Source organism: Periplaneta americana, chromosome 3, assembly GCF_040183065.1.
Source record: "Periplaneta americana isolate PAMFEO1 chromosome 3, P.americana_PAMFEO1_priV1, whole genome shotgun sequence".
Lineage (NCBI taxonomy): Eukaryota > Metazoa > Arthropoda > Insecta > Blattodea > Blattidae > Periplaneta > Periplaneta americana.
In genome coordinates, this window is record NC_091119.1 from 61,908,371 (window position 1) to 61,934,125 (window position 25,755).

The 25,755-nt window shown below is 35.8% G+C and overlaps 1 protein-coding gene across 4 annotated transcripts in view; it reads right to left on the reverse strand.

Annotated features, from left to right (window-relative positions):
- The window catches only part of LOC138696083 (uncharacterized), a 233,227-nt gene that overhangs the window by 85,950 nt on the left and 121,522 nt on the right, over positions 1 to 25,755 (reverse strand). For 3 of the 4 annotated variants that reach the window (XM_069820611.1, XM_069820610.1, XM_069820613.1), the window contains exons 3-6: positions 24,685 to 24,870; positions 20,721 to 22,125; positions 19,349 to 19,521; positions 15,040 to 15,165 (exon numbers count right to left, since the gene is read on the reverse strand). In XM_069820611.1, coding sequence (XP_069676712.1) covers positions 15,040 to 15,165; positions 19,349 to 19,521; positions 20,721 to 22,125; positions 24,685 to 24,870 — 1,890 coding nt within the window. The remainder of the gene's footprint in view (positions 1 to 15,039; positions 15,166 to 19,348; positions 19,522 to 20,720; positions 22,126 to 24,684; positions 24,871 to 25,755) is intronic. The other variant, XM_069820612.1, reaches the window with a different exon arrangement.

Consider the following 25,755-nt stretch of genomic DNA (forward strand, 5'->3'; position numbering starts at 1 on the left):
AGATAACAGCGCGCAGCACTCTTGACGGCTTTTACAGAATCGTTAACGTTTACAGCTCAGCAATTAGACCGTAACGTTACACGCGCAGATCAAAGAAAATAATAATTAACAATGTTTGCTTAAACGACAAAAACTCGAACAGAAGTTTAGACGCATCTATCTGTTATCGCTAGAAGCCAATTATAATACAATTCTTTCGCTTTTCATTTACAGATCTGGAAAGCATTTTTCGAGAATCTGGATACATTACGATCCTTGAGTTATTGAAATTAGTGTATGAATTTCATACATATCTGATACACACCGTGTCCACACTAAGAGTATACAGAAATAATGGCTTATAATTTCACAACCGTATATTATAATTCCATAAGATAAAGCTCAATCAATAGAAAAACTTTCCAAGATTTCGTTTCATATCTTTTCCATGGCCATTGTTGTGTGCAATGTTTTGTTTCAAGCTTATTGTTGCATGACTATTGTTGTGTGAAATGTTTCGTTTCAAGCTTATTGTTGCAGAATGAAAATTTGCATTTATCAGTCTAGTTCCTTGTCAATAGAGATGTGGACGGTACAGCAAAAAGTTCAGTGCGTGCTGTGCTTTGCAGAATTGAATTCAGTTACGCGTGTTCAGCGGCGCATATGGAAATCCATTTACGAATGGGATAGAACTCTACGAGATAATGGAAGCTTAATTTCAAAGACAGGGAAACATTCTAAAATGCATGTGACCGAAATGACTGTGGATCAGGTGCGTGAACCATTTGCTAGAAGCCCACGTAAATCACGTACGCTGGAGAACTTTACTATTACGGAATTTCCGCCAGGTTTAACATTTCACAGGATGGTGCTCCACCACACTTTCACGGAAATGTTACAACTTTTTGGATGTAACCTTCCCAAGAATTTGGATTGGTAGGGATGGGCCAGCTTTCTGGCCGTCTAGATCCCGGATTTAATTCCTTTGGATTTTTTTCTGTGGAGATTTATTAAAAATGTTGTGTACAGCAGAAAAGTTCGTAATTTGATTGATTTGAGACAGCGTATCATTCAAGCAGTTGAGCTTATAACACCTGATATGTTGGTGAATACCTGGCGAGAGGTTGAGTATCGATTTGATTCCTGTCGAGCTATAAATGGTGCTCATGATGAAGTGTGCTAGTGAAAATAAAAACTTTTTCAGTTACTCTGTACGATGCAGAAGAAATTTATTTAATAAAACTTATCCAAGTTACGATATAAGCTGTTATTTCTATATACTTTTAGTGTGGACACAGTGTACATTACATATTTCTGTGCCATTTTACATAAAGTTATGTATTGTGTTTTTTGAATTTGTCATTGAAAACGCAATGGAATTAGTCATTTAGGAAAGTGACATTCCAGCTGAATATGTTTAAAAATTCCTTGTAAAGATTATTTAAATATTGTTTTATTTAACGACGCTCGCAACTGTAGAGGTTATATCAGCGTCGCCGGATGTGCCGGAATTTTGTCCCACAGGAGTTCTTTTACATGCCAGTAAATCTACTGACATGAGCCTGTCGGATTTAAGCACACTAAATGCCATCGACCTAGCCCGGGATCGAACCCGCAACCTTGGCATAGAAGGCCAGTGCTATACCAGGTCGACAATTCCTTGTATCGGTAAATACAGTGCCGAGATTTATTTTGTGTTATTTACACAAAGTGGAAATGAAATAACCCTACAGATTTTCAGAGTCAATAGCTCATGTTGTATGTAACAAAAATGTGTAACACCATATTGATAGGAAGACCATAGTTCTCTCAGAAATAAAAGTCCCCCCCCCCAAATATTTAACACCCTCTTATCCTGTAATTGTTGCGAGTAGAATCGTGATTTTTGTCCACATCAATAGAAAATCTAATAAAGAATCATTTATCCTTCTGGCGTATTTCAATAGAGTGGACAGTTTTAGCGTAAATTTAATTTAAAAATCACTAATTTGAAGCCACTGACCGATGCGATCGGCTTTTTAGCCAGAAAGCGAGATAGGAGGTAGTTCGCTAAAAAAAAAAAGAGCAGTGTGTTAGCGGCGATGTTGCCAAACTGCTGAAATTTCCAATTGAATTTTCTAATTAACCGTGCATTTAATCATAAAACGTAATATAGGTTTTCCATTCCTTTAAGTATATCCTTTCGTCTCTTTCAATCTGTTGGATTTTTCACGTCCACTCTAGCAGCCGACTTCACAACGTTTGACAGATTTTGCTTGAAAAATGCCAAATTAATAACTCAAATCATTAAAAGAAGAGAATTGTTTTGTCAAAATCGATCAACCAACAGTTACCGATCTGTCAATTTGGTTAGAGTCTTTATGAGGGTAGGAATTTTCTCATGAAATTTCGGCCAGTATTTGAGACCGGTGCCCACCCAGCATCGTGATGAATTTGAGAAACTGCAGCCAGTAGAGGTTTCGTAAGCCAGCTACAATGGCTGGAGGGATTATCGTGCTAACTACAAGTTATCCCCGTACTGGTTGGATGATCTTTCACCTCTGTTGTGGCATGTGGACGTGAGGCAAACATTCGGCTGGTACCCCATGGATTTCATAGGCTTTCGCGCAACAGTTTTGTTCTTTTTTGTGCATCTCTAGTGCATTAAAGCACGATCATAATGCTTCATGAGAAATTGTAATGAATGCTCCGTTGATATAAGAGAAAGCGACTTAGATGTAACCTAACATGTGGAGAAAGTCCCCTACAATCGGGAAGTATATGGTTAGGTAGAGCATGAAAATCCAGGAATTTTATATACAGTAAAAAATCTAGCATATGGGAATGGGTATTTAAGAGTTTGTTAAGTCATTTTAAAAAAATTAATCTTATATAATATTAATACAAATTAATTTTATTTTCTAAAATACATCTATCTATAAAGTACAATAATAAATAAATAGTAAATAATAAATAAATAAATTTATTTATTTATTTATTTATTTATTTATTTCTTTATTGCTAGTAAGTTTGAAATGAATACAAGTTAATACAATGTAAGATAAACTAGCCCACTCCTGAATAAGTAAGACTCGTGCTCAGGAGGGGATTCCAATACAGACAAAAATAAAATTAAAATTGAGAGTGAATACAGATTAAAAAGTGTTTAATATGTTTAAACCCAAACTATAAATCCAGTACAAATTGTTTTATTTTTTATTAATTTGGAGAGGATTCGTGATTAAAATAATATTAGAATAAAATTGGTTTAATAATCGGGGACCTTGACTCATGCTATGATAAAAAGCTGCATTGGTTTCACATTTAGGTGCAGCCAAATGCAGAGAATTCGTATTTTTAATTCTATATTTATGTATGTACCTTTCAAAGTTATTAAGATTTCTGTGAAAATATTTTAATAAAATAAAATAATAAATTTGCTTAATGTTGAGAACTTTGAAATGTTTAAACAACAATTCAGTTGAGTAAGCTTTCTGCTTTTTTAAACAAATTTTTAATATTTTTTTTCTGTAGTAAAATTAACGGGTATAGGTTGGATTTATAAGTGAAATAAATAAATAAATAAATAAATAAATAAATAAATAAATAAATAAATAAATAAATAAGTAAATTAATTAATTAATTAATTAATTAAGTAAATAAATATTACCTTAAGCTTTCCAGCAATAACCTTTTATATGTACGCCGTTTTCAAGGCGATGAATAATATTTATTTTGTGAGAAATACTCAGACGTGAACGTGTTTAGACACGATGCCTTACTGATACGAGTATATGGGGAGCTTGGACCACGTTGTATTGTTTTGCTGCTTTCTTTAGACTCAAACGCATTGTACTAAATCGGAAGAGCAATGTCGGCCTAACATTTTTCTACGAGTTTCTTCAAATTTCAATGTATGTGGCAGAAATAGAAATTACGTGCAATTTTAAATTTATTTTGCTTTATCACTTTCTACAGTTAACAGATTGTAGAATGAAGTGATTATGTGAGAAGCTTATTTTCAAAAGACCCTCGTACATTCTCAAAACTTTGTGGGAAATCACGAAAAACGTGTTTAGGCTTAAAATTTCTTACTAGCTAGACAACAGACATTATGAAACCAAAGAGGTTGGGTGCATTTAGACTCAAATGGAGCATGAGACTCTATTCCCAAGCTGGAACTAATATTTAGTCACAGTTTTTGCTGTTTACAAGAGTCAGTTTAATTACAATAGTCACTTTTAACGCAAGACTTTACTGGTTTAGAGGGCGTTTTGAAGCCAATTCATGACAGTTGTATGTAAAGTTATATTTTAAGAATGCATGGACACAAAAGGCTCATTTTCGTTATCAGGTGGACAAGAGACGTTTTGAAAATGAGTTCCTCATTTGCTTAATCCTGAAAATGAAATTATATTTCTTAAATGAATTATTATAGTATTTTATGTGTGTAGTATTCTGAAATGTTACTTCGAATTCGACATGAGATTTAAGAAGAGAATAAAAAAACAACCGCCCAACCGTCGTTCGTTTTAATCACTCGAAGGCAATCGATATATCACACGTTTATCGATCACTCAGGCGTAGCCAAGGTAATACGAAGCAAACAAGTGAAGGGAGCAACGCGATAGGTATAACCTACATTATTTGCTTTCTCACGGAAATTCAAACAAGTGTGTCCTGTATTTCAAATCCGTCATAAAGTGACGCAAAAGAGACAGAGGGTTATGTTACAGATACCACCAAATAAAAATTGAAAACGAAAGTCTTGCGACAGTGTCGCATTGATTCTAATTCTTCTTCCTTTGCAATTCTTGAAAATGTCCCCATATGTCATTACATGCTCCCTCATAAATGTAGCGATAGCAAGCAATGAGTATCACAGTGTGACATGGGTTATATTTTGTGATTATACGTTTTATGCCTTCTATAACAATTTAGTTGTGATATTAATTATTACATTTTCCCTTCCTAAGGTATCAACTAGAGGACATGCGTAAATGAAATAACTTAATCTGTTACTAAATGAGGGGCAATTAATCGAAACGTAAATTGTCCACCTCCGGTCAAAATTGAGTTTGGAGTTATTTCCGATAGATGACAGTGTCCTCTACATATCTGTGCAATCAGAATTCTCCAAATCGCAAGCTGTACCATCTGTTTTTACATAGTTATACCAATATTCGCGTTATAGTATAGATTACGAATGTACGACTATCCTTCCTCAAGATTTCATCAGTTCATTTTGAAAAAAACTTTCGAAACATTATGATTATCTTCTTCAGTTTGTGTGTAAAATTGTAGTGTACTTTTTTATTATTATCCAATTTAATAAACCCTATTTCACCCTGAGGTATACCTGAGGTAGTGTAATTTGTAAATTTGTAGTGTTTTTGTAACTCAGTTTACTCCTGGTTGAGTGTTACAGAAGGCTGATGACCTTAACTCTGTCAGGTTAAATAGACCATTACTATTATTATTGTTATTATTATTATTATTATTATTAGGCCTAATATTATTGTTATTATTATTATTATTATTATTATTATTATTATTAAAACACTAAAAAATTAGTAATCCTATAATAATATGTTTCCAAATTTAAAAAAGGTAAAACACTGCAGTGCATCTACCAGACAGACAACACAACAAAATTTAACCGTCAACATAACATAAAATGAGCAGAAATATACGTTTCCTTGTTAAAATAATATTGTCACAATTGCATGAATTCGTTAAATGTACAGTACTTACTTACTTACTTACTTAATGGCTTTTAAGGAACCCGGAGGTTCATTGCCGCCCTCACATAAGCCCGCCATTGGTCCCTTTCCTGAGCAAGATTAATCCATTCTCTATCATCATATCCCACCTCCCTCAAATCCATTTTAATATTATCTACGCATCTACGTCTCGGGCTCCCTAAAGGTCTTTTTCCCTCTGGCCTCCCAACTAACACTCTATATGCATTTCTGGATTCTCCCATACGTGCTACATGCCCTGCCCATCTCAAACGTCTCGATTTAATGTTCCTAATTATGTCAGGTAAAGAATACAATGCGTGTAGTTCTGTGTTGTATAACTTTCTCCATTCTCCTGTAACTTCATCCCTTTTAGCCCCAAATATTTTCCTAAGCACCTTATTCTCAAACACTCTTAACCTATGTTCCTCTCTCAAAGTGAGAGTCCAAGTTTCACAACCATACAGAACAACCGGTAGTGGGAAAAAAAAAACCGGACCGATCCTTCTAGCTGATTTCCGAGCCTTGTTCACTCCAAAGCCACGATAGACTGGTAACTAAGACTTTCTTGGTTCGAATTCTGCCTGGGAAGGAAACTTTTTTTTTGTTCCTTATTCAAATTTATTCCCAATACTTTTCAATTGCAGTGATATTTTACTACTTAATTAACTTATTATTCCCAGAACATGAATTTTACCAGCAATTGAAAAGTATTTGGAATAAATTTGAATAAGGCACAAAAAAATGTCTCCTTCCCAGGCAGGATTCGAACCACGGAAGTCTTAGTTACCAGTCTATCGTGCTCTGGAGTGAACAAGGCTCTGAAATCAGCTACAAGGGTGGTTCGGTTTTTTTTTTTTTTTTTTGCCACTACTGACATCTAACGCATCTAAACAGAGTTAAATAGTGTCATAAATTCAATACTTTTTTAATACTATTTATTGATATATGTGGTTGTTTTACCTACAATAATAGATTTAAACAAAATTTTATTAACCTTTCTACTATAAATAGTTTTGAAAATACGCATTTTTTGTCTTACCTGAAAATTTTGTCTTATGTGACAATGTACGTTTTAATTACTTTATCTATACTAATAATAAATCTGTAGCCGAAATTTTTCTGGTAATTTTCGATTTTCCCAAAATAATTGGTCCTAACATATATAATTAACCATCCTGAAACCGAAAATCGCTTTTTTGAAATTTTTGTTTGTATGTCTGTCTGTATGTTTGTTACCTTTTCACGCGATAATGGCTGAACGGATTTCGATGAAAATTGGAATATAAATTAAGTTCGTTGTAACTTAGATTTTAGGCTATGTGTCATTCAAAATACATTATTTAAAAGAGGGGTTATAAGGGGGTCTGAATTAAATAAATCGAAATATCTCGCTTATTATTGATTTTTGTGAAAAATGTTACATAACAAAAGTTCCTTTAAAAATAATTTTCGATAAGTTTTACTCCATGAAAAATTTTGATAGGACTGATATTTAATGAGAAAAATTAGTTTTAAAATTAAAATAACTGCCATCTAAGGCCGTGTAATGAATTAAAAAACAAATGACTTCGTCTATAAGGGGCCTTGGACAGCAACAATCTAAAGCTATGAAAGATAGCTTACAGATAATGCTTCTGTGTTTGTATGAAGTGATATCGGAAGCTAAATTAACCGATTTGTATAATTAATTATTAATTCACCATTGGAAAGTGTAGTTTCTCTAGATGGACATAATTCTGTAATGTTATTACAGTAACTTCTGAGTGAATCGAGGACAGGTAAGATTAAAATAGCTTCTTATGCACAGAAAACTTGATAGGCTATTCTGTACATTCGTTTCCTGTATTTCCTAAAATAATTTTTATGACCAAATGAGTGGTCTCTGGATCAAAATTATCGCATTTTAATTATGCAAATACAATTTAAATTAAGTAACATAATAAACGATTTATCCTTATGTCACACACGAATGTTCCGTGGATCAAAATGTCCTATTTTAATTATGTAATTACTTAATATTTATTTCTAACGGGTGTAGCGGAGCGCACGGGTACGTGTAGCCGAAATTTTTCTGGTAATTTTCGATTTTCCCAAAATAATTGGTCCTAACATATATAATTAACCATCCTGAAACCGAAAATCGCTTTTTTGAAATTTTTGTTTGTATGTCTGTCTGTATGTTTGTTACCTTTTCACGCGATAATGGCTGAACGGATTTCGATGAAAATTGGAATATAAATTAAGTTCGTTGTAACTTAGATGTTAGGCTATATGGCATTCAAAATACATTATTTAAAAGGGGATTATAAGGGGGCGTGAATTAAATCGAAATATCTCGCGTATTATTGATTTTTGTGAAAAATGGTTTCTTTAAAAATAATTTGCGATAAGTTTTATTCCATGAAAAATTTTGATAGGACTGATATTTAATGAGATAAACGAGTTTTAAAATTCAAATAACTGCCATCTAAGGCCGTATAATGAATTAAAAAACAAATGACTTCGTCTAAAAGGGGCCTTGGACAGCAACAATCGAAAGCTGTGAAAGATAGCCTACAGAGAATGTTTCTGTGTTTGTATGAAGTAATATCGGAAGCTAAATTAACCGATTTGTATAACTAATTATTATTTCACCATTGGAAAGTGTAGTTTCTCTAGATGGACATAATGTTATAATGTTATTACAGTAACTTCTAATATAATATAATATAATATAATATAATATAATATAATATAATATAATATAATATAATATAATATAATATAATATAATATAATATAATATAATATAATATAATATAATATAATATAATATAATATAATTTAAGTTATTTGAAGGGTTCACAACCATAGTGGGTCAAACGCCATTTACTGAATACGTAGAAAACAAGGGTTAAAATTAAGTTATTACCATAATTCAATGGAAACCTATAACAAGTAAAATAAAATATACACATTAATCTAAATGATGTCAATCTTCATTAAACTATGGTTGCATGTAATAAAAATTAAGAAACAGATTAAAGAAATTGCCATTGCACCAAATGAGTGTCTCTGGACCAAAATGATCGCATTTTAATTATTTAAATACAATTTAAATTAAGTATCATATTAAACGATTTATGCTTCTATCAAACACGAATGTTCCCTGGATCAAACGTCCTATTTTAATTATGTAATTACTTTATATTTATTTTTAACGGGTGCAGCGGAGCGCAAGGGTACGGCTAGTCCTCAAATAAGAAGAAATGTTTTTGTTTTCAGGATTTCATATAAAATATACAATAATTTTATTGCAAATACATACAATATAGCTGCCCTTAATAGAGGTTCTGGAAGAACGACCTCCTTATCAATTCTGGTAAGAACATGTCAAAAATACGGTTCGAAATAAGTATGTCACCAACAGAAAAAAATTAACGAGTTATGGGGAATATAAACGGTGACTAATGATAGTCAGTGAGCATTTCAAGACTGATGGTGCAGTAGGACCAATAGTATTATGGTAGATTTTAAGTTTTATGGAAAACCTCAAGAGTTTCTCTAGCAACACATCCTCGTGCTCCATTTATAAGACCAATAACCTTCCAGGTGGTAATGTTGTAGGATAAAGTTGTCTAACTCCGTGATACGTTTTTTCACTGAATGTCACGGGGTTGGGTATCTTGCTAGGAAGTTCACCGATGTCTCAAAAGTAGGCGAAAGATGCACTCTATCGAGAAAGATGTCTGGCGCTGTGGTCGAACAGTAAAGCTTTGACTGACATTCAATTTTTAAAAAGTATCACGGGATTAGGGGTATCGCGGAAATAGGCAACTTTACCCTACTGGGTACCAAAATGTTGACTATGAGACTCATATTTTGCTTTTCACGGCAGACTTCGCTGGGCTGCTGTTCATTCAGTCCGAAGCGTACTGTGGGGTCGAGAATTAAGCCCAAACATTTCTGGCTATCTAGTACAATGATATCCGCTCGCGTGAAGAACCGTCAGATGAAAGACAGCCAAGTTCTTCGTAGGCTTCGTAATTAGAATTGCGACGTAGTGATCGAGAAATCAAATAGCGAACTGTGTTTTGGCGCTTGATGCCAAGTAATTTTCCATGATGGCAAAAACTTCATTTAAAATTGTATGCACTAATTAGATTTTTGTTGTTTGGTCAACTGTCCGAAGACAGGTCTGAACCTCAGAAGTGGTACCAACATGGCACCACTTATGAGGCAACTAGACCAGGAGATAATGAGATAGGGTGGCCAGTTCCTTTCACCTCCATGGCATACATTGCCGATTAGCTACATATTAAGTTACACTAATCAGACTTCAGATGCATACAAACAATTGTTCTTCCTCTGATACATAGCCTATCTTCAAGGGAGATGCACTGCCTGATAATAGATGTACATATCAGCCAGAACGTCAATCAGAGGTATAAGTAGATTATTTTTACGTAATTAATTGCACGGAAATAAACCTATTAGATCATAAAAAAATATTTTCCTATAGATAGAATTTAACACTAGAATAGTAATATACGTTACAAGAGTGGTATGTTGACGTTTTCATGGTCAAGGAAAAGATTGAAAAAGCGAAACGTAGTTGAGCTTTTTTAATTTCCGAGAACATGAAAACAAACATACCGCTCGTGTATCGTACATTATTTTGTGCGAAGATCGTTTATTACATACCTGAAAGACGAATTTCTAATTAGTTGCAATGAAATCTCCATCTTGGTTTTTGTTTAATGACGGCAACTTCGGAGAACCAAAATATCTTTCTTCAATATTGTTGCTATAAAATGTTTTCTGTGCTTACTAAACTCCAGCAGGCCGTGATATACGTCTGTCTTTTTTTCCCCCAGTCTATAAATGCGAACTTAAAACAAACGGTAAGGTTATGTAATGATTTATTTTTCATTTTAATATTTTATCAATATTATTTATATAACATATTGCAGTAATAACAACGGCATCTGAAATCTTGTTGATTTTTTCACGGCTTCCTTAATGTTACTTGTATCAGGAATGCAATAAGTTTCGTGGAGTAGTAGATTTTACTTAATTTTTGCAAATATTTAAAAACAATAATTAATATTGCAATTTAGGTGAAATTGCACTGGTAAGTTTCCAATTTATAATTATTACTATGTTAAACGTCTCTAAAAATAATATGTTAAAAGCCTAAAGCAGTAAAATGAATGTCGCGCTTAAGCAGTAAGAAGAGGGAAATTGTTATGTGTGTTACGTTGGGAATACTGAATGTGGTATTTCACACTTACCGCGTATTGGTTCTGTGCGGAAAACAAGCAAATACGCACGATCTCGCACAAAGTCATATAATACATATTCCAAAGTGATACAGTGTTAAAAGTTGTGTAATCAAGATGTGTAATTATCTAGTTAAAAATAAAAAAAAAAAGATATCTGTACGAAGCAACTAAGGAGTTCACAGCACATCTTTAGCTTCAAAATACTTGCCAATTAAAGAAATGATACTTCTGAATGGTTTATTCTCTATTTGTATTATTCTTTTACCTTTAAACTAAAGAAAAAACGTATTTTACAAACAACTTCAAATTAATGTAACTTTGAAAATATTAAGATTAGGACAAATGTTTGTATGACATTTTTTGCTCAGAATGTCTTCGGAAATAAACTCCGTAAGGGACGGTAAATCTTTGTGAATCACTCTGTATAACAACAATACGAACCACAGACGTAGCTCAGTCGGCTAAGGTGGTTTGCCTGCCGATTCGGAGCTGCGCTCGGGCGCGGGTTCAATTCCCACTTGGGTTGATTACTTGGCTGGATTTTTTCCGAGGTCTTCCCCAACCGTAAGGCAAATGTCAGGTAATCTATGTTGAATCCTCGACCTCATCTCGCTATCACCAACGCTGAATAACCTCGTAGTTGATACAACGTCGTTAAGTAACCAAGTAAAAAAAAAAAAACAACATTACGTTCAAATTATAAACTTAATAAGAAGAATACTCTATTCAAGCACACTGCAGCAAAATTATTCATAAATATAGAACAACTATTTCAAAAACAATAGATTTATAAGTAATCAACAAATTATCTATGCACAAGGTTTTGCGCTTATAATGATATAATCTACAGTATATCATCTCCCGACCGGTCAGCCATATTTGTTTTGTAAGTCACTGCAATGTGATGCTTGTTATGACTAATGTAGTAGTTAATTACTACTGATCCCCATCCCCGAAAAAAAAAAACAAATGCCTGTTATATACGACGATAAAATTTTACGTTATCGTATACGGTTATGATCACAGTCTAGTAGTATATACAGTCACGAAGCTTGAGTTATAAGGGTACTATGAACAATAGACTGTGCCGGTACTATTTCGCATTCTCTCATTAGGCGATAGTAGCGATCCTAGTGGTCAGCAACTATCTATGGATGCATATTCCCTACGTATTGAGCTTCGTGATGGACTGTTGTTCTGACTTTGAAATTCAAGGGATTCTTGCACACCATTGGTGAATGACTGTATGGAGAATAGTAATTGTGACATAAATTTTTCTTTTTCTCTTTTTTATTTGCTTTTCTCAGTTATACTCAGACTACTGACAATCTTGAAGTATTTTTAATCTGTTAACATCAGGTAACAGCATAATTTAAGTGTGAAATGTATCCATACTATTTTCATCGTGTTACAGAAAGAAAATGATTAGGAACATATTTTTATTACACATTTTTTTAACAAATAGAACTGCTATTTTACGCAACCAAATATAAAATTAATTGCATGTAATCTTTGTCCGATGAATATCCTTCTCTGCGTAAATGTCCAACCTTCCAGGATTTTAATATGTTTATACCAAAATTATTCTTGGTGCACTCACTTGTAGAACTACACGAATTGTAACAATACTACGGAGCAATAAGAATTTTTTTAAGAAAGGTAGTAGCTAAGAAAGACGAATCAAGTCCACACCTGTGGAATAACGGTTAGCGTCTGGCCGCGAAACCAGGTGGCCCGGGTTCGAATCCCGGTCTGGACAAGATACCTGGTTGAGGTTTTTTCCGGGGTTTTCCCTCAACCCAATTTGAGCAAATTCTGGGTAACTTTCGGTGTTGGACTTCGGACTCATTTCATCGGCATTATCACCTTCACCTCATTCAGACAGTAAATAACCTGAGATGTTGATACAGCGTAGTAAAATAACCTACTTGAATAAAAATAAAAAAGAAGAATCAAAATAAACTAAACTGACCAGTTATATATACATATCTACATTGGACATCATTTCAAGTGCAATGCATGAAAGGACACAAAGCACAGATTGCTAATTGCTATACTGGTATAGTATATATATATATATATATATATATATATGACTCAATTATTATAGGTTATAGTACTCTGAAATTTGTGAAACTTTTCATGACCCGTTCACTGGCGTTAATAATAATAATAATAATAATGATAATAATAATAATAATAATAATATATATGATATATATTTGATGTCAACATTTACAGCCATGTAATGTAGACCTCACAATTTATACCCGGTGCCACAATTACATTCATTACAGTTATACTTTTTGTAGACGCTCTTACAATTTAACTTTCGACCCCATTTAGATCAATCAAAATTGACACTTTTACGACTTTTCTTGATTTTCAGTACACTTATATCGGACACATACTGTTTCTAATAATACTTGTTACTAAAACATACTACACCATTGTCCAATAAGTTCGTTACTATGTCTGTTTTTTGTGTACATTTCATTTTCAGATCTCACTAATTTTCAACATATTATACTTCATTACCTTAGCTAGCCTCCCCCGCCATACTCCTCACCTATTTTCATTATCTCTATCGATCTACTTAACTTCCTATTACACTCCTCTAATTCATTCAGAATTGACACTTTTATCACTCCGTTCTAGATTTTCAGTTCACTTAGACTATATCGAACACACACTGTTTCTACTACTACTTGTTACTAAAACATACTACACCATTGTCCAATATTCGTTACTATGTCTGTTTTTTGTGTACATTTCATTTTCAGATGTCACTAATTTTCTACATATTATACTTCATTACCCTAGATAGCTTCCCCCGCCATACTCCTCACCTATTTTCATTATCTCTATCGATCTACTTAACTTCCTATTACACTCCTCTAATTCATTCAAAATTGACACTTTTATCACTGTGTTCTAGATTTTCAGTTCACTTAGACTATATCGAACACACACTGTTTCTACTACTACTACTACTACTACTAATAATAATAATAATAATAATAATAATAATAATAATAATAATAATAATAATAATAGGCTAACAAGAATGACAAATGCAAATTAAGCTTTCAAGAATAACTCCCTGTAAAGTTAATTTGAATAATTTCGAGGGAAAAATTGTTCCGGGGCCGGGTATCGAACCCGGGACCTTTGGTTAAACGTACCAACGCTCTCCCACTGAGCTACCCGGGAACTCTACCCGACACCGATCCAATTTTTCCCTCTATATCCACAGACCTCAAAGTGGGCTGACAACAGTCAAGCAACCAACATGAGTTCCCGGGTAGCTCAGTGGGAGAGCGTTGGTACGTTTAACCAAAGGTCTCGGGTTCGATACCCGGCCTCGGAACAATTCTTCCCTCGAAATTATTCAGGAATGACAAATGTTATTAGTGAAAATAAACATAGATCGAAAGTTGGACGTTTAAGTGACGTACTCTAGTAGATATTGCAACTCTGCTTCCTTAGTCGTGTGTCGAGTTGTGTAACAACAACCACTGCTTCGGTAGTTTACTCACTTATGCACCGCTTCCCCTGGTTTTTCTCCGAGGGAACGTACAATACTAGTAGTAATAAATACGATCTCTTTATTCACTGCGGAGGACTCGGGGAGACTTGGGCCTTAATGCGCTACATGGGAGCACCATGTTAAATGAAAGACCATGTGGAAGACCTCGAGTGAGATATCGATGGCCCAGAATCGGACTCTTCCATGTCCATTTAACTTTTTCTTTCAGAAGAGATATTTTAAGCTCCTGACATTCAAAGCTTCATGAAACAATTTGGAATAGCTTCATAGCAACCTTATGGAGAGGAATATTTACAAATTTGTTCGATTCATATATGCAGACAAGAAGTGGAACACAATGAAACGCAGATTTCTTTCTTATAAAAAGTTGGACTTAGAACAGTCTGGTTCTCAGCCATCGATATGTTAATAATGTGAGAAAAAATCTCAAACTGCTACTAACAGATAATTGGTGGGAGTTGTTACATAAATACAAGTAACTTCGCATAGATCTAACAGAGAAATTTCTTGACTTGTGACTTACCCCGTGGAGTTTGAAGTACAATCCACACGCATTGCAGACTGGCTCGCCATTGTTGTTTCTTCTCCATAGCGTTGTGTTGTTCGTGCCACAATTTGCACACGATACTCCGGTCCTTCGGTTACCCGTCTGGAGAAACAAAACAAATCTAGTGAGACTTCATCTGTGATTATATTAATATGGCGCAATTGAACAACTCCTGGCTTCAACTCCTTTTAGCTAATGGAGTCTGTAAATTCGTAGCCAAGTTAGGAAACCAGCTCTCTAATAATAACCAGGCAGCGGATTTTCGTCCCTATACAGCAACAAGACGTCACGTCCCTTGGCTTTTTGAGGGAGCGTAGCAATGAGTTCAATGACCTCCCTGCAGTATCGGGACCTAAAATTCGCTGTCTGCTAATAAGTCTATAAAAATATTTTTTTTCTAATTATTTTGAAATGTTTATTCTGGTTGATTTTATAATTACTTGCAAATGGGACAAAATATCGTGAGTTTAAAACCCGTTCGAAGGAGATGGACTTTAAGATGGAACTGATAGAGAAAATCAAGTCGTTGGTCCCATGTTTTAATTTCACTGCACGTAGAAGATACGTATGTCCATAGGGAGATTTAAGGTATAATTTGTATTCAGGGCCGCTTATTACGTTTACAATTGAAGGGTTCAGAGCCATAGTGGGCCAAACGACATTTATTAAAAACGGAGAAAGCAAGGGTTCAAGTTAAGTGAATGCCATAGTTTAATGAAGATTGACATATCATTTAGTTTGAATGTGTATACTTTATATTACTTGCTATATGTTTCCATTGAATTATGATGATAACTTCATTTTAACCCTTGTTTTCTATGGTTTTAGCAAATGGCGCTTGGCCCACTATGGTTCTGAACCCTTCAATTCTTTGTCACAGATGTCATAGTGACTGCTATTTGGTGGAAGAAGAGTAGAATTACGTTAATTTAAAATCTCACTAGTCCATACACTTCAGTGTGTAATGAAACCCGTCGATCAGTACAGAAATTGATGAGTGTCCAGTAATCCAAGATTATGTACAAGAGTCAATAACTTAGTTCCCTCAAACGATTAGCATTGGACATTTATCAATAATTATCAGTAGTAGTAGTAGTAGTCAGTGGCGTAGCGTTAATGTAAGCTAAAAAGCTCAGCTTCCCCAGTTAATAATAATTTCATAATAAACCTGAGTATATGGATCAAATTATGTATTAATTTTAATACGATTTATATTTACGCGTTAAATATTGTGATGCGGCAGCTCAGGATGATTTATGATGCAGCAGTAAACAAGAAGCCTGCACACACCAGTTTCCAAGCAGACTGGTTTCTTACATTCATTTTTCTGTGTAACCCACCCCGCAGATTTTCCATCCCTTTCTAACTGAACTACCCTGATCGCAAGGCTCTCAAGAAGCTAGCTTTGACATAAGTAGTTTCCTAGTTATCCCTTTTCGTCAGTTGTGTTCAGTTGAAGTGTTAGTGTGCATTGTGGCTGATATAATAAATAATGAGTGAAATAACAGTTCCTGACACCAATTTACTTGAATTTTTTTTCACAAAAGTGTGATCTAAAAAACAAATGACCGACTCCCTTGCTGTCAATGAAGGACACAATCAAAAGACAGACGCATACTTACGTAGTGATACTAATACCACAGTCTAGTATATACAGTCGCGAAGCTCAATACGTAGTAAATATGCAAACATTAGATAGTTGCTCACCACTAGGATCGCTAATATCGCCTCATTACAGGCAATGCAAAATAGAACCGTCACAGTCTATTGTTTCTAGCACCCTCAAAACTCAAGCTTCGTGACTGTATATAGTAGACTGTGCTAATACCGTATCTATTGACCGTTAATATTGTGATTTCTCTAAGTATGACAGGGAGTGAGCTAATGTTATACGTATACGTGTCTATTTGTTAGAGATGTGTGTAAACCGTGAAATCATATTTTACTACGGTACGTACCATTTGAGGTCATGCCTTATTGGTGTTACTTACGAGGTTCCAACCAATCTTCGACTGCTGACTTGACATTACTACTACGGTATTTATTTTAAGACTGTATTTTTGTAATAGGGTTTCTCATATTGCATGAAAGACAACTTGAGTTAGCTTCCCCTGCTCAAAATTTTATGCTACGCCACTGGTAGTAGTAGTCTATTAGCCCTTCTACAGAGGAAGACTCGGACTGAGACTGTTCTCGCACACAGACCGCTCGAGTGGGCCCATTGTACTACCAGTAATGGAATGGTGTGCATGTCCTAGACTACTACATTGTGGTTACATTTCCTTATCATCAGTTGGTGAATTTTTGTAGCAGTTAGAATTGTGGCTACTATTTTTGCAGGGAAATTACAGATAAGATGTCAGGTAAGTTTATTTTTATATTGATATTCTACATTGTTTCAGGTGATAATGTTTGTAGTATCATTAGACACTTTAATTGAGGACTACAATATAGCCTAATGAAATTGTTTATCAACAATTTATCGTCTATTTATGACCCTTTCTTAGCTTACATGTCAACGATGGGCAGTTCTGAGATCAAATCTTTCAAACCTATTTTCCTGTGTTCTATTCCTTTGTATGTTACTGACATAATTATTTTTCTGCCCACCGCTGTGGAGTAACGGTTAGCATGCGTGACCGTTAAGCGAGCTGGCCCGGGTTCAAAACCTGGTTGGTATAAGTTACCTGGTTGAGGTTTTTTCTGGGGTATTCCCTCAAACCATTATGAGCAAATGGTGGGTAACTTTCGGCGCTGGACCCTGGAATAATTTCGCTGGCATTACCACTTTGTCATTCAGACGCTAGATGACCTTGGCAGTTGACAGGACGTCGCAAAGTAACCAATTAGAAATATTTCTCCATTACAGGACTGTCAAGAGTTTCTAGGACCAGGTCTGATGGCGCAGGAAATCTTAGATATCATTCATGAAGAGAGAGTAAAACACCCGAAGGAGATGCAATCTTCATAACCCCCACTCCCGACCCAGCCGTTCTCACGGAAATAAGATTGATAGATATACAATTTGGATATTGTCGTCGCAGCAGTTCCATGACCTCAACAATACATCACTAGTTTATTATCGTAGGTGTCTAAATACATTCGTTTTTGGTTCAACGAAAACATACTAAAAGTGGTAAAGATATAAAGGACATTAAGCCGACGCGTATTTTCGCCCTAGCTCCTAAAAAATTACACTTCCACGGTTAGTTTGTACACACAGCAACAACTAGCCTCATGTCAAAGTGAAAACCGGCCATTGTCGTCGCAGCAATTTCATGTCCTCAACAGTAATTAAATAATTATCCCTTTTATTTCTGACATAATTGATATGTCTTTTGGAAATTATTATTATTTTTATCAGAGATAAACTTTGAAATTGGATAATAAATCGGACAAAACAAGGGAACACTTTAATATATTATGCAAAATAAATGTGTTATATGCATTTAAAAGGGAAAATCCTCTAATTATGCATTTATGCACAATAAAGTTGGCTTCATTCAAACATATAAGCCATGATCAGCAAAGATCCACTTTTAATTTTTCATTATGCCAAATCAATAAATACATGCAATTGCATAAAGTTCGGCGGTCCAATTATCTCTGTTACTTCTACTAAATATACTACTACTACTACTACTACTACTACTACCACTACTCGAGTGCGGGTTCGATCCCCGCTTGGGCTGATTACCTGGTTGGGTTTTTCCCGAGATTTTCCCCAACCGTAAGATGAAAGCCAGGTAATCTATGGCGAATCCTCTGGCTCATCTCGTCAAATACCATCTCGGTATCACCAATCTCATCGACACTAAATAACCTCGTAGTTGATACAGCGTAGTTAAATAACCAACTAAAAAAACTAGTACTACTACTATTACTGTGATGTGTTTCGGCATTATAAATAAATAAGTATTAGTGACAGAGTGTAGGTCTGTGTACTTATAAGTGGAATTTTAATTAAAATACATTTACCACCATGTAACATTTTAAAGCGAATTTTAAGTAACAAATGCTCGGATTTAACGATGGAATTATTTTCATTCATATCCAATATTTAATAAATATAATACTTGGGAATTTTAAATACGGATGTGATAAATTTTATCGTCAAATATTTTGGGTTGTGGTGTGCGAACCCAGCGAACGGGCTCCCCAGAAATAATGGACTAATAAAAATATATAAAGACAATGTACAGTTTCGAAACTACTTCAATCTTCGTCCTCCATCCTCTGCAGGAAATTTGTAATTGCCGCGCTGTTTATACTACAGGTGACTCACCGAGCTCACTTTCTTAGTGTGGCTGCGTACCGGTGGTCTGTTGACGCCGTTGATCCTGTTGTACAGGCCACACGCGTTGCACAGGTAGTGTCCCGTGCCATCGCGCCTCCATAAGGGTGTGACGCTGGCGGCACAGTTCACGCACTCCTTGATGTCCACCCCAAGGATGTGACCTACAAATTAGGGACAGACTGCTGTTAAATAAGACTGAAGATGAATGGAAATGCAAATTGCTTTGTGACAATTAATTTAACCCCAGTCACTACGCAAAACAAGGAGTCTGCTTTTCTAGTTTACTTTCTATATAAACAGCAAATGTAACTTACACTCAAACCCCCTATTTGCCGTAAGTAAATCAGTCAAAACAGCTTGATATTCTATGTAGTTCTTTTTAGAAAATAATACTCTGGTTCAAGTATAATAAGTGGAGCCCGGATGTTTAGGCATTTATTTTGGTTAAAATAGGCAGGCATATAGGCACTAAAATAGTAAAAATAGGCAGTGAAATAGGAATTTTTATTATTAATGGAAACAGACAAAAAAAGACAGATACGTAATAAACTATCCCATACGATACTCACTTTCCTTGGTTACATGTCACAACAAGATGCTTTTTTAAGTTCTCAACTGTCATAGTGAGCCGCCTGTCGGAGAGAACATTTATAATGATGGGAAAAGATCATTCTGCTTCTACTGAAGTGATTGAGCAAACTTAAAACAACTTATTTCAGAAGGACTGTCTCTACTTTCTTTCAGAGATCGGGAAAAACCGACTGTGTATTGTCTCAAAAAGAGGGGTATGAGAAGGGATTAGAGACTTCAAAGTACGTGTGACTTGTGCGTGCAAGCGACAACAGTAACGGGACGTGGAGACTTGCTTTTAATACTTCCCTCATCCCCTTTCTTTCGCTGGTAAACCCCAAAGTGACCTGAGCACTGAGGGTTATACTGTTCAAACATCTTTGTTAAGTGACATAAAAGATGGAATCGGTAGGGGAGAAAAGTTTACGACTTCTTGGAAACATATGTATTGCTGGAGAATAAGATTCTCAGCAAATATTTGTGTGAGATGATTTTAATTTGTACAACCGTTCTTTTTTGTTTTTTGATATAATTTATGTGTGGTTTATTTTAAATTCATTAAAAATATAGAAAATGTACAATAACGACGTAAAAAAGCTAAAAAAAGGCAACGGGAGCTAAAATAGGCAAAAAAGCAAAATAAAAATTGGGCCTATCGTCCTCAAATTTGTGGAAACGTGTTTATCTCTAATAGGTCTTTCATACATACACTCAGTTAAAAAAGGCATTTTTGCCTAACATGCGGGCTCCAATAATAAGCTACATTAGTGTTAGTTCGTGTTACTGGTACCTGTGTCGTAATTCTCTTCGAAGGGCATATTCCACGACGAAGGGCCTGCACCGCCATTAGGCCCAAAAGTCGTGTAAGCAGTCTGTTGCACAGGAGAAGAAGTAGTGACTCCGTCCGTCACAACAGAGTTCTGCAATGTAGTTCCTCCATAACCAGACCCGACATAATCGATAGCCGTCGGAGACCCATTTGCAGACGTTGTCCAGTATGGAGTAGATGGATCCGTAGAAATCGAAAACTTGCTGATGTAACTGGCCGTAGAACCTCCGGGGCCGTAGAGGGTGAGTTGGTGTGAGTTGGGTGATCCTGGAGGCTGGTGCTGGTCGTACGTCAAGGACTGGTTGTGTCCTTGAATGCTGTTGTACAGCTGAGTCGCAGAAGGCTTGGAGTTGACTGATATCGAGCTGGACGTGAGCGTAGGGTCACTTTTTGTGTATATGAGAGGGCTCTGCTCCCCAATGGTCACCACTTTGTTTGTCATCCCTCCGGCCGTTGTCGGGTATAGTGTGAACAGTTCTGAACTAGTAGACTTGGGTAGATACTGAGAATACCCTGGTGACGATATGCTAGGTGCTTGCTGCAGTGGGTAAGGCGACGGCACAGGGTTATCACTGTATGTTGCTGGGTACGTATTTCCTGACGACACCGTCTCTAGAGTTGTGTATGTCGTGCCTTGAGCCTCAGACTGATGCGTCAACTGTTGTGTCAACGGTGCCGAGTCTGCTGGCGTATTGTTGCTGCTGCCATTAGCATCACCGCCTTTCAACGTCTGCATCTGAGCTTCTTCACGACCTTCATTCTTCACGTGGATTGAAGTAGTGCCATTATCATCGTACGCATTCATCTGGTGATGGTGATGTTGGATGTACTCAAGTTGTGGCGGTGGAGTCATGTTTTGGTGGTTGTGATGTTGGTATCCTTGCAACTGGTCCTGTGCCGGCAGCATTTGGTTACCAGGTAACGGTGTTGACGCGTATCTCTGCTGGGTTGTATCTTGCTCTAATGACGGCGAGTCGTATCTCTGCTGCCCGTTTCCCGTTGATCGACCAGATGCATAGCGGTGTTGGATGTTTTGGGTGATAGGATGGTGTTGGACGGTATTGATAGCTAATAGTGGTGGCGGTGGTGTTGAAGACTGTGCCGGCTGTTGCTGGTAGTGGTTTGGAATATGTTCTGGCGGCGTCGAAGTGTAGCACACGGTCTGTTGCTGTACGTTGATGACGTGTTGTTCCTGGCTGACTGGCGAGGCATATCTCAGCTGTGTCTGCTGACTAGGAGAACTGTACCTGACTTGCTGGTGCTGTGAGACTGGAAATTGTTCTTGTTGACTGCTGGGGATCTGTGGCTGGTAATTCTGCCCATTAGGTGAAGGTTCGCTGCTGCTGATGATTTCTTTGTTGGATATCTGGAAACATTTTCAAATTTATAACAGATACAATATAAAAAAAAGATAACTGGAAAAGAAAATAATAAAAATGTATGAGTGATCTCACTTCACACGTCCTGACAGGGTGCATTGAGACTGATATGAATTCCGTATCTGTTGGTTACTTTTTTGTGAAGTATTCTGTCCCACTGAAGGAAGATACAAGGGCAGGTCAGGAACGGAAATCGCGGTATTTTAAAGAATCCTATACAAGAATTTAAGGAGTAGGCTATATTACAACGGACTTAGACTGTAGAAGTACATGATCAGTCATTTTTTTCCTTTTTAAATGTTCTCTTTTCATTTCGCTGTTATAATATAGACATTCATATTTCTGCTCATCACATTCCTGAGTTTTGGCGCAAATATCCTCTACGAAGTTGGGAGCTGCCATATTGTTTCAGTATCCCCGACCGACAAAAATTCGTTTTCTACGACACATAGAAGGTGTCAGAATTTTATTAAGAAACCTTGGGTCACAGGGAAAATGTTAAAGAAGGTGGAGGAAAGGAGAAAATGGAAAAACATCAACACAGAAGGAGGCAGAAGAAACTACAGGAAACTATACAACGAAATAAGAAGAGAGAATAATAAACCAAAAGAAGACTGGATGAAATAGAAATGTGAAGAAATATTTTTTTTAATAACTGCCTCCCATTGGAGGGAGCCCAGAAGGACTCAGTATACTCTCCTACATGAATTTTACAATATTACATGTTTAGAGATCTAGAGAGAAAAGGAAGATATGATTTAATGTACAGCGAAGTAAAATGTTTGGACTCCACAAATATTATTTTTATTGCCCATAATTTATAACTACATTGGTAATGGAAATTAATTGGGTCAATCCTATTAAAATATGAAACATTAGGTTAGGAAACATAATTTCGATGGGAATTAATCCATGATCTTGTACAAACTAAATACCGGCAGCGTTTACTCTCTTCGGCAAAATTAATCTCAATTTAAACCAAGAAATGCCGACTTATTACCGCCAGTCGCAGATAAGGACAGAGAAACTATAGGCCCAAACTCTCTTTTTCAATTGAAGGTTTTTGAATTCGAATTAATTAGAGGAACAAACGGAATGCCTGTTAGTGAAAAGTGAAACTAAGCTATAACATAACAGTTTTTGCTTTGTTTTCGAAATTGTTCTCATATTTGAAGAGAAGAGTGAGAGGCAAGAAAAGATGAAAGACGTCTGAGTCTAGATAGGATCACACTGAAGACAAAAATAATTTAAAATGTACAGTAAGTGTAATTTATAAATAACTACAGAAATATAAAAGTGAAGAGCACAGGATACAAACAAAACAAAATGAGGCAGGACAAAGTACGACATAAAAAGAAGTGAAGTGTAAGAAGAAAACATGAGAGAATGGTAATTAGTAATTACTCTTACATTCTTGCGTATAATTTATGACGTCATTCATTACTACATCAGTATCTTCACAGAACACACTTTTTTCCAGCTTTCTCTTGAAATTAGGTAATTATACTATTATAATGATGCTGAAACTGATCAGGAAGAGAAAAAGGAATTGGCTGGGTCACTGGTTAAGAAGTAACTGCCTTTTGAAGGATACACTGGAAGGAATGGTGAACGGGAGTAGAGTTCGGGGCAGAAAAAAATATGATAGAACGACATATATATATATATATATATATATATATATATATATACAGATCATATTATGCGAAGATTAAGAGGAACGTAGAAAATAGAAAAGACTGGAGAATATTTGCAGTGAAAAACTACCCTTGGGCAGAAAACTATGAATGAATGAATGAATGAATGAATGAATGAATGAATGAATGAATGAATGAATGAATGAATGAATTTAACAGTAAAAGCAACTACAGTGAAAACAAAGTTGAAAAGCTGAGAAATTCTGTCGTAAGACGTCATCCATATTATTCTGTGACGTAAACCACATGAATTGGACGGTAATTAGCAATAGTGATCCAAGCACCGAAAACCTGTTTCGAGATATTGGCCATTGAAATGAATTTGTTTTTTTATATAAAACATTTTGCAAGAAATATTATAACATTCATACAGTACTATTACAAAAAGTAGCACAAATAATACCAAAAAAGACTAACCGATTTTTAATAAGAGACCAGCAATTTAACTGATACTTCAAAGCAAATTAAATAAATGAATTTTATGCAATAAACGAATTTTTGCTTATAAATAGCAGCAAAATTCAGATATCGCATTCTTGATTTTTCCGAGTTAAATTAGCCTGCCATCAACAGATTTGTGCAAATGTCTTTTTTTTTTTTTCAAATTGTCGGTTGGTCTATTATTGCGTAACTCCGTCCAATTGACCTGCTGATGAGTACAAACTACAAAAAAAAAAAAAAAAAAAAAAAAAAAAAAAAAAAAAAAAAAACTATTACACCATTTTAAAAGTAGCTAGGCTGATTTTAAGAAGAGGTTGAACCATTCACAATGTATCCGAGGTTGAATGAGTGAACGTGCTTTACACATAATTGATACTTAAGTAAGTAATGGGACATTCTTGGACTTACAACTTGCGCCGTGGGAGAGTTGTGCGCCTGCGCAGGAGGCGTGTGGTTATTGGACGCGGGGCTGTGCGTCACAGACATCTCGTTGCTATGCGGCGACGACGCCGACGCTAGCGTCTGCTGCTTCAGCATCTGTTGCTGCTGGCTACCTAAGGATGGCGTCGCGGTCTGACGCGGCGTGTCCAGGTGCTGCAAACAAATAAAGAACAAAATCAGTCAACCCGAATCTATTCCCGAAACAGTTCTTCAGTTGATCTCCTCCGCTACCATAGTGACGGCTTAAGCTACTGAATTCAATAATGTCAAATGTTGAATTTAAATTATTTCCCACATAATGATGTTCAGAATTGAGCCGCCACAGTGGACTAGCGGCGTACACCCTTCCCCCCGCCCCCCGATTTATAATTTGTGTTGGGCAAGGCCGTGGTCCAAGTAGCACAAATATCTTCTCCGGGAATTCTTCTTTCCGTGTGGCGTTCCATCTCATCTTATGTCATCGTGTGTACCGTAGAGCAACCTCCTATGGTGAACCATGGGCAACGACTCTATTGGTAAATTGGTCTACACAACTGGCTTCATATGAGTGAATGAAGTACAATCAAGTAACCACCACTAATAAAAAAGTGCTGAAAATAAAGGTAACAGATACTTCATTGGGATACCAGAACAGCCAGGCAAGTATGTACTGTATAATATACAATTTTAAAAATTGGAAATCATATTTTCAAGAAAAGCAAAGGGACAAAAAGAAAGTAGAATGGCAAAAGAAACTAAGACATACCATCGTATCTTAACATATAGGTAAAGTTGCCTAATTCCGTGAGACTCCTAATTCCGTGATACGATTTTTTTCACTGAATGTCACGGGGTTGGATATTTTGCTAGGAAGTTCACCGATGTCTCAAAAGTAGGCGAAAGATGCACTCTATCGAGAAAGATGTCCGGCGCTATGGTCGAACGGCAAAGCTTTGACTGACATTCAGTTTTAAAAAGTATCAGGGATTAGGGGTATCACGGAAATAGGCAACTTTACCCTACTATTTACATATATGATAAATCAAGAGGATAAAAAGA